The sequence below is a fragment of the Nothobranchius furzeri genome, chromosome 2 (assembly GCF_043380555.1).
Source record: "Nothobranchius furzeri strain GRZ-AD chromosome 2, NfurGRZ-RIMD1, whole genome shotgun sequence".
NCBI lineage: Eukaryota > Metazoa > Chordata > Actinopteri > Cyprinodontiformes > Nothobranchiidae > Nothobranchius > Nothobranchius furzeri.
Genome location: NC_091742.1, coordinates 21,213,329 through 21,227,400, shown reverse-complemented (window position 1 = coordinate 21,227,400; position 14,072 = coordinate 21,213,329). Strand labels below are relative to the sequence as shown.

General features: G+C 43.3%; 1 protein-coding gene across 1 annotated transcript in view; it reads left to right on the top strand.

Annotated features, from left to right (window-relative positions):
- The window catches only part of LOC107378144 (hormonally up-regulated neu tumor-associated kinase homolog), a 14,201-nt gene extending 13,235 nt beyond the window's left edge, over window positions 1-966 (top strand). The window contains 2 exon segments of the mRNA XM_070548859.1: window positions 81-780; window positions 782-966. Coding sequence (XP_070404960.1) covers window positions 81-780; window positions 782-818 — 737 coding nt within the window. The 3' untranslated portion in view covers window positions 819-966.
- Window positions 967-14,072: the final 13,106 nt, after the last annotated feature.

Sequence of the window (14,072 nt, the reverse complement as noted above, 5' to 3'; positions counted from 1 at the left end):
GGTTTACAGAAACTCAGATGTGAACATGGCCTTTATTTACAGCAGAAACGTCTTTCTGAATTGTGTCTGATGTATTCCAGTGTCAGTGTTCGGAGAAAGGGAACTCGTCCGTCTCTCTCCTCCAAAAAGCTCCACATCAAAGCTTTGTGACTCCACTCCGTGCCAAGTTCCCTTACCATCTGAGCCAACGCGAGACAGCAGCACGTCCAGGCCCTCTCGACACACACACCTGCCCAGGACAACCCAGTCGGATGGCGCTGCGGAGCCCGGGTCAGACTGCTTCCACATCAACAACCTGGATGACTCTCATCACCTGAGCATCAACGAGCGAATGGAGAAGCTGCAGCCATTTTACCCCTCAGACAAAATTCCTCCCAGAATGCACCCGGAGCCTGACACACACCCCATTCTCTCCCCTGAGAGAAGCCACCTGGGTACCACGGAGACAGCACAAATGTCACCACCTGCTCCTCTTCCTCGCCTGCACAACGTGGGGCTGAAGGGTGAGCGAGGGAGGAAGATGACCTGGGTGGGGCTGAATCGAACCCAACACCCCCGTCTCCTTGCTAATGGATCTAAACCTCCAACTTTCCCGTCGCAGAGACAACAAATGCTGGTCTTCAAGAGCTTAAGACAGGAGAAGGAGAAGAGGAGAGAACTTCCTGCTGCAGGAGACGAGACAAACGGAGACAAGAGGAACATAGTTCAGCTAAGTTCAACTGTCCAGCGGCGGGACAGGGACCTTAACCTGCCGCTTCTCTCTGCAGCCCTGCAGGGAAAAAGACAGGAAGACTCAGTTACACAGCATGGAGTCCTGAAATGGACCTGAGAATTTGAAACAGTTGAAAGAATCCATTAAGGCAGCTAAAAAACTATGATGTACCACATTTCTATGTATGCCATGGTGACGGGATTCATTCCTAAAGGAAAATGGTAACAAACAAAAGCTTATGTTGAAGTGCCAAATGCATCTGGGTCATCATTGGGTCTTTGTTAGGCAGGATTTGGTACAAACTCATGTCAAAATCATCAGCAGAACCTCCTCGGAACAGAATTAGCCGAATGGCTCAAATCCACTCCATAAATACGCTTTTATACGATTAAGAAAACACTAGGATTATTAGAGTTGCTTGTGGAAACTGTTTTTGCAAGGTTTTTACTCAGTAAAGAAAATCAGACATGGTATGACTTTATATCATACGTTTACTAACTTTTAACACTTTTAAGTTGCTCTTTCACCAGAATCTTTAACTCACACATATAATTCAAGAGCTTCAGTTAGCGCAAAAAGTGGTTTTCTAAATTATTTTGAAGAATGTAAGGTGCTAAATCATTTTAATAGTTCAAAAGTTGGTATATCCATTATAAATTTGTTATAATAAACAAAAATGTAATGTGGTATTCTGTTGAACCAGTCAGTTTGGTAATCGGATCAGCGTTGTGTTCGTGTTTGTGAAGAGATTCCGTGTTTTAGAAATTTAGAAACTAAAAAAGTTTGGTCACAAGAAAAGTTTCATTGTCTGTCTTGACTTTTTTATACTTTTTGACCATTTTGCTAAATTCTACATGATTTTAGAGAATTAAAGGGAGACTAGGCAGTTTTATCTTGCTTTTAGCACCCCCTAGTGTCCGCTTGTGAAACCGAAAGCAAAACCCATTTCCTCGCTGTGCGTTCATCTTTTTAACACTTTAACTTAACAGCTGAAATGTCTCCCCAGCCTTCCTTAGTGTCTACAGGGGTGATTCATCACTAAATCAAACAAACCAGCTGTGTTCAACAGACCAGATCGGCACTCTGAAGTCGCAAGTGGAATATTCTGGCCACAAGGGGCAACTGGGGCTGGCTGGCCTTTCGTTAACCCTGTAAAGGGTCATTTTAGCACATACTGGCTCAAGAAAATGATTTTAAAAAATGAAAAAGTTGCATAGTGTCTCTCTAAAGGCTTTGCATTCATTGGAGGAAGACATGCTGACTGCAGATCATGTTCTTCTAAGAACTGTACAAGTATGAAAGGAGATGGCTCAGATGTACAGTCTGTAGCAATAGTCTAAGACGATGCATGATCCGGACATGGCGTGTACAAAATTACTCTCAGCTACAGCAACATCAAAAACTAGCTCAATATCTGCTAAACAAACTCGGAGCCGGTTTTTTCTTTCTGCTTACCAACAGAGTTTACCTGTAGCGGCCATGTTGGATCAGGTTTACTCCACCAGTTAATCAACAAACATTAAACAAAGACTTTCTGTGAATGTCACTGAAATCCATCTAGTGGTTTATGCAATATTATTTCAATAAGTGACATAAAGACCAAAATATTGTTGTGCACCTTTCGGTATTTGTCAGCAGGTTTCACTCTTCCTCATACCTCTTCTTCCTCTAGGTCAAGGTCACTGGATCGTCAGCATTCAGGTGCAAAGATGTGAAGGAATCTGGTAGTTTCTTCAAGGCAGTTATCACAGCTGTTAAATCATTCATATTTTGTTACCTGATACACGTTTGTGCGTTCGTGTGTGTGTGTGTGTGCGTTCGAGGTTCTGCGTGAGTCCGATGGGGACAGATTGAACCCACTGAGGTGGATCCATCTCCCACTCCTGTTACTTCTCTGGCCACTCAACACTGATATGAACCGCTGAACTCTGATACTGCATCAGACACAAACACGTTCACTCTGAACAATGCCGATACGCTATAAACAAGAAGCAGATGATCCGTAGGCGTGTCAAGATAAGATGCCTCAACAGGTTAAAAGAAGTTGTCATGTTAAATCATTTAATAACTAATTTTTGTCATTTTCATGAAGCTAAATGCTCTCTGTACTCGGCAGTTATGCTAAATAATGGCTGTAAAGTTTAATTTAAATTCAAAGAATATTAGCTGGGCCTCAAATAACTCACTTAATTTTCGCCCTCATCATAAACCAGCCTTGTTCTGAATCTGAATAGAATATGTATGAAAGAAATCAGACAAACGAGGCACGGAAAATCAATTAAAAATGCATGTTGTGTATAAAGACGTACGCATGACTGCTGGAACACTGTGTGCACACTACACTGAGCATTGTTTTCTCTGCAGAGGATGTGCCTTCAACAATTGCTTGGAAAGGTGCCTTTAAGAGCCAGTAAACAGTGAGACTGGGAGTCAAAACAAAAATCACACTAAAGCTAGTTTCGTTTACTTTATTTAATGCTCCTATACCAGAAGCCGGTGGGCTCCAAAGGGATGTGTTAAACTAAGATGTGTTCAGTCTGCTTTTTTAAATACTGAATGGTAGTCACAGTACTGTTTGGTGTGTACCACACTGAACGTGGACCATAGGAAGCTATGAAGAGAGTTGCCTCATACTGAAGGTGCACATGCCCTCCTTCAACTTGATTGTTGTCCAGTACCAGGTGGAGGGAGCTTATCAGTCCTGTATTGGCCAAACTTCACTAGTTCCAAGTTGAGTGTCTGGTTAAAGGGATATTCCAGCCCTAAGTGAAATTTTGTATATTTCCACATTCCCCAGAGTTAGATAAGTGAGAAAAAAAGCATTTTGTAACCAGCGCAGTAATTCTCCTGGTCTGGCAGCAGTCCGTCAGCTTTAGCTTAGCATAAACAATGGAAGTGAATAGCAGAAACTAGCATTTTGTGTGCAAAAGTGATTAAAATGACTCGATAATGATACCAATTATTCCTGGCAAGCTCAATAATCATGTCAACTGCTAATGGAAACTGAAAAGTAACATGAAGGATTTTCAGGAGCTGATTTAGACATGAGACTACATTACGACAAAGCACCGCTGTGAGCCGCCGATGGTGCGCGGATATAACACAGCAGTCAAAAAAGCCACCACTGGCTGGAAAAAACAGCAGTCCCATCCTTTATTTTGAGAAGAACCAAAAGGAAGTGCATCATTACTATCTGTAAGTGGTCTTTTGTTTGATCTAATTTATTTGATACAGAGCTATTATAAATTACTACAAGCGTGAAGTGTGACTTATGAGTGTGTTTGTTTACGGAAGCTGGAAGCTTTTTCTACCGCTGTTAAATTGGCGGGTTACAGCGGTGCTTTGTCGTAATGACCACACATCAATGACTACATGTACTGTATTTTCCGCACCATAAGGTGCTATTAAAAACCTTTGATCTTCCCCTGCGGATGCGCCTTTTATACATGTATTAAGGACGCAAGTGAAGCCAGCCACACCACGTAGCACCACGAGCAGAAGCGTCTCCACCATCTCCATTCATCTCAAAGCTGCAGCATTAGCATGAGAGATGGACATTGCGGACTTCATAGGAGGCCCTTCCTGGTGTTTTCGCTTCATGCAGAGGCTTTCTATCCGCACCAGAACTACCGTCTCGCAGCGGCTACCTGCCGACTACGCTGAGAAGATAGAGTTGTTCCGCTCCTGTTGCACTAAGAAGATGGCAGACAAAAACATCCAGCCCCAGCACATCACCAACATGGATGAGGTCCCACTTACCTTCGACGTCCCGGTGAACCGGACCGTGGAGAAAACGGGGACCAGCACAATGTCTGTGCGGACGACCGGCCACGAGAAGTGCTGCTTCACCGTCGTGCGGACCAAACCTTTAACTAAGACGCTGATTGGCTGTGCGCCCTATAATCAGGTGAGCCTTATGGTGCGGAAAATACGGTAATTGACTACACGTCTAAAAGTGCATGGTCCACAGGACTGTAGCTGACTCCTTGGATGTAGCCTCAAGACGAAAATAAACAACAGCGTGATCAAAAACGAGTAAGAAAATAATCAAGGACGCAATCCCAAATTATTCAAGCTGAACTCCAAGGTCAAAGTACATCCCTACCTGATTGCATTAAGAAAAACAGAGAAAAGTTAGCATGTTCTACCCGTGCATCCATTGGTTTTCCATAGGTACGGCTTCCTCCTACAGACCAAAAACAGGAATCTCAGGCAAATCAGAGACTCTAACTGTCCCTGGGTGTGAGTGAGTGTGTGACTTGTTGTTTGTCTCTATATGTCCCTGTGATGGACTGGAGACTCCTCCATGGTGTCCTCCATCTCTCACCCTGTGATAAACACTAGCTCCCTGCAACACTAGTGAGCAATAATAGTAGCAATAGTGAGCGTCCATCTGCTGCACCTAAAGGATCTTCTGACATCCTTTAACTCTGCAGTCAGAGACGCGAGGGTTCCCTTTTTTTCCAACCTGGTGTCCCAGAGCAAAGGGAACCCCAAGGTGCTGTTTAACACCATCAGCAGCATCGTCTCTCCTGCCTCTCCTACAGCCTCCATCCACTCTGTTGCAGACTGTGAGAACTTTCTGTCTTTCTTTGTGGACAAAGTCAGTAAGGTTAGATCTAGCATCTCTCCTTCAGCCTTATCGCCGCCTCTCCTGACTCCAACCAGGCCCATCATCCTAGGTAGATTTGCTCCTGTTTCTTTGCCTGAGTTAACCAAACTAGTTAACTCTATGAAGACCTCTGCATGCCCCCTCCACATCAAACCCTCCACCGATCCCAGCGTGCTCTCTATAATGAATGCTTCTCTGGTTTCTGGTCAGGACCCTGCTCACTTTAAGAACGCTGTAATCCACTCGCTACTTAAAAAAACGAGTCTTGACCCCTCTCTCCATAGCAGCTTCAGACCCATCTCTAAACTTCCGTTCATCTCCAAGATCTGGGAAAAGGTTGTGGCTAAACAACTCACAGCTGCTCTTGATGAACATAACATCTATGATAGCTTCCAGTCAGGTTTTCGTAGAGCTCATTCTACTGAAACAGCTCTTCTTAGGGTCTCTAATGACCTTCTGACTCACAGTGATGCAGGGGACTGTTCTGTTCTGGTCCTGCTGGACCTGACTGCAGCCTTTGGCACTGTTAACCATCACCTGCTACTGGAGAGGCTGAGAGACTGGGTAGGCCTATCAGGATCTGCTCTGGAGTGGTTCTCCTCTCATCTTTCTGAGCGCTCCTTTTCTGTGGCCGTCTCCAAGTTTAGGTCCTCCACCACCTCCCTTACCCATGGTGTCCCACAAGGTTCTGTGCTGGGGCCTCTGCTCTTCCTCCTCTATCTGCTTCCTCTTCAGCACATCCTGAGCTCCTTCAAAAGAATCTCCTACCATCTTTATGCAGATGACATCCAGCTGTACATCTCCTTTAAGCCCCATGAGATGTCTAAGCTGCAGCTGTCACACACCTCCTTAGACTCTATTAAAACCTGGATGGTGGGAGCTTTCTACAGCTGAATGATGATAAGACTGAGATCCTCATCTGTGCCCCAGACAAGCTGGTTCCCAAAGTCAGAGACTCTGTTGGTCAGCTTGCTTCTCACACCACACCTTCTGTCAGGAATCTCGGCGTGACCTTTGACCCAGCTCTCACCCTGGATTCTCATGTCATTTCTCTTGTTCGCTCTTCCTTCTTCCATCTCAGGAACATTGCAAAGCTGAGTCCCATTCTGTCCTGCTCTGAACTTGAGACAGTTCTCCACACCTTCATCTCCTCACGCTTAGACTACTGTAACTCTCTTTTCACGTGTCTGAGCAGAACCTCCCTGAACCGTCTACAGGTGGTTCAGAATGCCTGTGCTCGGCTTCTGACCAAGTCCTCCAAACACACCCACATCACCACCCGCTTCTCCTCCAGCTTCATTGGCTGCCAGTCAACTTCAGGGTTCATTTCAAGATCCTGGTTCTGGTCTATAGGGCCTTACATGGACAAGCACCATCTTACATTGGTGATCTTCTTAGTCCCTACACCCCCAGCAGGTCCCTGAGGTCCAGTGATCAAAGCCTACTGGTTGTGCAGTGCAGGGAAGGATATCCTTTAAACAGGACAAACCAGAACCAGGTCAGTAGCCATCTGCCATGGCTCAGTGGAAAATGACAGACACCTTGGAAATGGCTTTACTTCTGGTGATGAAACACACCTGTGTCCTCCCAGTCAACACACCAAGCTTGCCTGGACTTGTCTATTAGTAACTAATTTTCCAGCTGTTAGTTTAAGTTGATTTGACCAAGTCACTCATTATCCAAGTTTTAGCACAAACGGTCAGGATCATTTACATTTCCTTTGACCATTGGACTGTAACTTTGCTCTGAATGTATGACTGCGGCTTGTGTACAGCTGAATAAATAAAGACAACAGAGATTCTGACAGTTATTCAGTAACAGACTACCCACATTCCTTTCTGTTAGCATGAAACGTGTGTGTTTGAGTGTTTAAATGCATCACTGTTCCATGACCTGCACTATCAGCTTTTCTCCAGTTAAATCCCCATGGTAACCGCTGATGAGAGACATCCATTATCTGCACTCCAGCCTGGAACAAATTCAGGATACAAGACGAAAGTAATCACCAACATCAGTCGTCTAATTCCACAGAAAAGACATGATAATGAAAATATTCAGCGTTGTAACTTGGTGTTGACATTAAGTGAGGGTGATGCGATGGTTATCTAAAAGCTGCAGGTGGTTATCAAAGGAAACTGATGCTGCTGATCCATTAGTGCTTCAATTGTCTTGGGTGTCTCTGAGAATAATCGCTGTGGCCATCACATTGCTTCTGTGTGCATGTGTCAGCGTGGCCAAGTGTGTTCTGCCGTGTCTGGTTTCTAATGACGGTCATTCATAATTGAGTGTAGCCACGCTGGGGAGTAGAGAGAGGAGAATCACAGCGGGAGGGGGTAGATGTGTTCCAAGCTGGTGAAGGCCCCTCACTAAGCTGCAGCTATGAGTCACGGGGGTCAGCGGCTCACTAAATGTCCAGCACCACTGGACGGTAACTCGAGACCAATGCTGTTTAATAGATGCCATGTCTAATTGGCTGTCAGGCAGGATCAACACCAGCCAATTAACTGAAAGACGCTCTGACCTAGCACAAAGGGGCACAACCGCTTTAACCTCAACACCGGAGTTCAGCGTAGATGGTGGAGCAACAAGCAAAAGGAAATTATTCAAAAGAACAATGATTGTGGTGTTTTAGTTCCACTAAAGATGGCTTTAGGGGCTCATGGTGCTGAAAATCCTGCCCACTCATCACGGCAGCATTTCGCTTTTTTTTTCTATCACAACAACGTCCTATTTATTTACATGGAGGAGGTGGGATTTAAAACTAGAGCCCTCCCCCAGGGGGCATTTTGGCTTCATCTTTTATAATATGCTAATTTTTGATGGTTATCTTTACTTAATAAGTTCCCTGCCTCTCCCTCGGGTTACAATCTGAATTACAAGTGTTGTAAACAACCCTGGCACAGTCTCAATGTTCACTCTGGTTTTAGCTCTTTGTCTAGTTCAGGGGTCCCCACTGTTTTTCCTGGAGGACCCCCTTGCCCTTGCTCTTGTCCAAGTCAAGTCAGGACCCATGACCCTAACTCCGCCACTCACACATACATTAAATGTGATCATTTACAAACTTTATACAGACATACAGAGTTATAACTTTTATATGGAGTTCTGATTATACTGTAGGGCAGCGACCCTCAACTGACAGCCCGTGGGCCACATCCAGCCCACCCGACACTTCCACCTGGCCCCCCAAACCCTTTGGGCCGTAACATCCCTCAGTTGGGGGACTTTGAAGTTAAGCAGCAAAATTCATATACCTAAAATCAATAAATGTTTACGTTCACCAAACACAACTAAAACTACAATCAAAACAGTTTAGATGGAAAACAAAGCCATTTTAAATGGTAATAAATGAAGATACAGTAATACTTTAACTTAATTTTAGAAGAGCATCTGGCCCTGACAGTGTCTGCTGGAAAAAACTTCGGCCATTGAACAAATTTAGTGTAAGAAGAAGAAGAAAGCATTGTGGTCTTCACAAAAACATTCAGAAAAACTATCGATATTTCAACTTTTGTTTAGAAAATGGTGAGCAGGAGAAACATAATGTTTTTTTTAATCTGATTATTGATTTACTCTTTAATTGTATGTTTTTTGGGGTTTTATTTTTAACGTCTGATTAAATAATATCAATTTATAGTTTGTGTGAATATTAATATGATGCATTAAAGTGAGGGTCAATGCATGGGTGGAGACATATGTCATCCACACTTCCTGTTAGGAAAACGCTTCTGAAAGAGGCGTCACCTGGCGGACCGAGAGAGCAGCACTGAGGCAGTGGTAGACCGCACCCCCCTCAACCCCCAAGAAGGCGAGCGGCTCAGATCGCCAGCGTGTCATATCGGCAGGTGAGTGGCTGAGCCAGGTGGAGGTTCGGCTGCCTCACCTGGAGACCAGTGCAGTGCAGCCACGTAGTACTTTGCTGATAACGTCGCGTTTTTCAGCGTAGCCATCAACCACAGCTGGTTCTAGATAAAGGTGGAGCAGAGTTTTTAACCTGAAGATGGAGATAGAATTATGGTTTTGGGCTGAAATATTACATTTAAAGTAAGTTGCACTAAACTGCCACACTAGTGGAGTGTACAGTCGGTAAAGACGGCTCTCCCTTGCCCTGCCTCCAACATGCCTACATCTAAATAGGATAGGTTATCCAGAGTTAACTCTGTAGTCATGCTGCTATAGGCTTAGACTGCTGGAGGATACACTGACCACTTTTCACACTCTACTACTTTATTCTACAGTCTGCTCTTTAACTGTACTATTTTGTGCAATTTCAGCTGTTAACTATATTTTCTCTGTAAGTGTTTTTCTCCCCAGAAGAAGCTACAATGATGTGCTAATACTAGTTTATCCGTTTAATTATAGATCCACTAGGATAAATACAATAAAGTTTATCTTTCACCAAATACAATATTTACTAAGACATCACAATATAACTATAGACACATTACTTGTGTGTGTGTGTGTGTGTGTGTGTGTGTGTGTGTGTGTGTGTGTGTGTGTGTGTGTGTGTGTGTGTGTGTGCGTGTGCGTGTGCGTGTGCGTGTGTATGTGTGTGTGTGTGTGTGTGTGTGTGTGTGTGTGTGTGTGTGTGTGTGTGTGTGTGTGTGTGTGTGTGTGTGTGTGTGTGCTCTGTCTTCTCGATCCCCAGTGAGTCGTGGAGGATGGCTGCTTATACTGAGCCAGGATCCTCTGGAGGTTTCTTCCTGTTAAAAGGGAGTTTTCCTCTCCACTGTCGCTGCATGCTTGCTTAGTATGAGGATTGCTGTATAGTCACTGACACTAGTCAGTGACTTGATGCAATTTGCTGGGTTCCTTATATAGGAAACATTTTACTGATTGGCTTAATGAACTGTGAATTGGAATGTTTATTATGTGAAGTGCCTTGAGACGACTCTTGTCGTGATTTGGCGCCATATAAATAAACTTGACTTGACTTGACTTGACTAATGATTACACACGTGTACAGCACCATTAGACACTCATTTATACAGGTTATCAGCAAAAAATAAAAGTTAATTTAGGCGTTACTTGCTCTTTAAAAAACCTTGGTCTTCTCTAGTGTGGCCAGTGGGGTGGCCAGCAATTTTCTTGGGGTGGCCCTGGCCGCGCTTGGCCACTCCTCTGGGGCACCACTGCCATTAGCAGTAACTCACATCATACAAGGAGTCAATTTAAAAATGTCTTAAGCGTTTGAGTTTAGAGTCCTCGATCTGCAGCGGAAAGATGGCGCAATTTTTATTTGATAAGAGAAACAAATTATTTTTCATAAAATCCACCTGTTGAGACAGAACAATGCAGACAAGATGAGTTCCTGGTTTTTTGGTTTAGGTTCAGTGACCTTGAATAACACCGCCCCAAACATCCGGCCGTGTTCCCAAACAATCTGACCGCAAACTCAACAGACCTCTTGTCCCTTGGCTCGTTTAATACTGTCTGGATGAATCATGACAGAACCGTGTGGATAAAAGAATCTTCATCAGCTGCTGATTGGAGCTCATCATCACCACCCATCACACACCACCTTTAGAGATGTCAGATATGTTCCAAAGGTTTCCTTTCTCTCTGAATTTACTTCTCCTGTTTAACTCCTTCTACATCTGAGGTTGACTAAATGTGATAAAAAATAAAAAAGACACAAACTGTTGCTGCCAGACAAATTTGCAGACACAAAAATTCAGCAATAATTAATGAAGTCTGTGAAAGAAAGCAGAGCCACACGAGTCAGAGGTGTTAAGTTCAGCACATGTTGTTCATACATTGAGGAAAACTATAAAGCAGCTGCTTCGTGTGTGAAACTCCTTACTAGGTGGAATTGTGTGCCGTGTAAAACATATGGTTTCTAAGGGAAATGTATGTTATTTGATTTAAAAAGGAGGATATGAGAAATTTGTTGTAATAATGCGCCATCTGCTGGATCTTTGGTGTACTAACAGTTTAAATTCACATTTTCCTGCTTTGCTTTTGTCTTATAACTATTTTATGGAAGTAAATCACTTGTTACCAATAAATGGATCAAAACAGTTTGGGGGAAATTTAAACGGAATGGTAAATGGCCTGTATTTGTATAGTGCCTTAGGGTTCTATGACCCCCCCAAGGCACTTCACAACACAAGTTATTCACCCTTTCACACACATTCACACGCTGGTGGGGATGAGCTACGATGTAGCTACAGCTGCCCTGGGGCGCACTGACAGAGGCAAGGCTGCCGAGCACTGTCGTCACCAGTCCCTCCGACCACCACCAGCAGGTAAGGGGGGTTGAGTGTCTTGCCCAAGGACACAACAAAAAGGTCAATCCATTCGTTCACCGTTTTCAAAGAGGAAAACTCCCGTTTTAGCTGAGCTGTTCCTGCACAGGAACAGCCTGTGTAGCATCATTTTTACCACGCCATCTGAAGGCAAAAGACAGGTCAGGAGCCTGAATGCATGAGATCCTGTGATATTGTGTGAAATTTGCTTAGATCAACATAGCTTTAACTCCATCACTGCTCAACAAAAGCTAGTTTAAACAAAAAATAGACAATAATTTTCCTTCAAGAAAAGGTAAAATGATAAAAACGGTAAGTGACAGATCCAGATGTTCCTGTGTCTTCAAAATGTTCCCTAGAGAAAACTGAACCTCTGATCATCTTTGGAGTGTTCTTGCTGTGTTGAAATTCTAATTCCATCTTTTAGTTCTTTTTAAAACACAGAAAGGTTTTATTTACCTGCAACGATTCGTTTGCGGCTGCAAACTTCGTCAGGCTGACGCCGATGGTGGCGTCACTTCCTTCTCCGTTCATCCGCGGGCAGGTGAGGACGTTGTCGCCCTCTGCTGCCTGCTCTCCCCTCTCTGATGATGCAGTCCCATGCGCGGTCCAACGAGTAAACTCCATCGTCCCTGTTCATGGTCCCACATCCACGTCTCCTAATCTCGATAGCTTCTTTTATCCATCTTTTGTATTTCTGTTGTTCGGTGTTTATGATCCATGTGTTGTCCCAGTCCATTATATGGTTTTCTCTTGTGCAGTGATCTGTTACGGCTGACTTCTTTATTGTGCTTTCTGCTTCTTCTTTTGCTGCTCTTGTGTGTTTTCGACTTGTTTCTTTCTCACACTCCTTTCTATGTTCAATTGTTCGTGTGTTGAGTTGGCGTCCGGTTTCTCCTATGTATGTTTTATTGCAGAGTTTGCATGGGATTTCGTAAACGACTCCACATTTAAGTCCAGCTGGTATCTTGTCTTTTGGGTGCACTAGTCTGTTTCTAGCTGTTGTGTATGGCTTTGTTGGTGTGTTTATGTTGTGTTTTTTCATTGTTGCTCTTATTTTTTCCGTTATGCCTCTGATGTATGGTAGGGTTATCACTGGTTTTGGTTCTTGTCTTTTTGGGTTTCTGGTTATTTGCTTTGGTTGTTCTTTTCTGTTGTTGTTTTCCTTTGTTTATTGCCCATGCCGGGTATCCGCAGGTCTTTAAAGCGTGTTGTATGTGTTTGTCCTCTTGTTTTCGGTCTCTTTCTTCTGTTATTATGTTTGTTCTGTGATATAATGTTCTGATTACTGATATGTTGTGTATGGTGGGATGTTCTGATGGCCATAATAGATATTGATCTGTGTGTGTGTTGGTTTCCTGTATGTGTTTATGTTTAGGGTCCCGTCGCTCTGCCTGGTTATTTTCATGTCCATAAATGCTATACTGCCTTCTGTTTCTGACTCATATGTGAACTTCATGTTGCCTGTGTCGTCAGTGTTATTCAAGTGTTGTGTTCGTGTTTCTGTTTGTCCTTTTGGTGTGATTTCCAGTATGTTGTCGAAACGCTAGGAGGATTTAAAAGTCCCCACCAATGTCAAGGGCAAGATCTACGCCAAAACATTAGTCACCCCAAGCTGCTTATGTTTAACAAGGACACATTTATGCCGATGTGAAGACAAAAGGAGGTCTAACCTGATAATCGGATGGATGTAGTAACGTGACTGATGCAGTGAAATATGACAAGTGTCCACTGTATATAATATCCAAGCACCTTTAGTTGAGTATAGTAGTTAAGATGAGATTACAACTGACCAGTTGTATTTATACAGGTGTATATACTGGATGAGTGAATAAGCAGATTTCTTCCTTCTCTATGAAAGTTTCAGTTTTTCTGATGAAGACGCACATCACATAGAAACGTATGTAGTTTATTTGATTTTTGCACCTATTAAAAAGACTTTGCTCACCCGAGAGCTCCAGTTCCTCTGCTTTACTCATTCATTGTGCTTCCGCTGTCGCAAGCACCGGTGTACTAGTGGATGACGTGCAGAGCATCGCACTTTAATTTCCCCTGTTGACATTTTTAATGGTTTGAAATGAAGATTTCATCTCTTTTTGCATCCTTACAAATGTCTCCAATCACTCAAATCCAACAAAGGGTCTGCTTCTTTTGGAAGACAAAACTCCAGCACTACTGATGTTTTCTAACATTTTAGTAAAAAAAAAAAAAAAAAAGGTTAAGAAAAGTTTTTTTTTATTGTTATGACAATCTTGTTAAATACAATGCCACAAACAGTCACACAGAAGCTCTGGAGTATGTCCCAGAGCAGCCAATTGCAATCAAGTTCACCAATTTGGAGGGAAAGTTAATACTTAAAACAATATTAGAACAAAATGGCTTCTAAAGAAACTAGGAACTTTTTTTATCATTTAAAAGAACAAACTCGTTTCTCTAAATGGCACGACTGTTCTCTCCTGGGCGATGTACAACTTTACTTTCTCTTGTAGTGTTTTTACAGCCC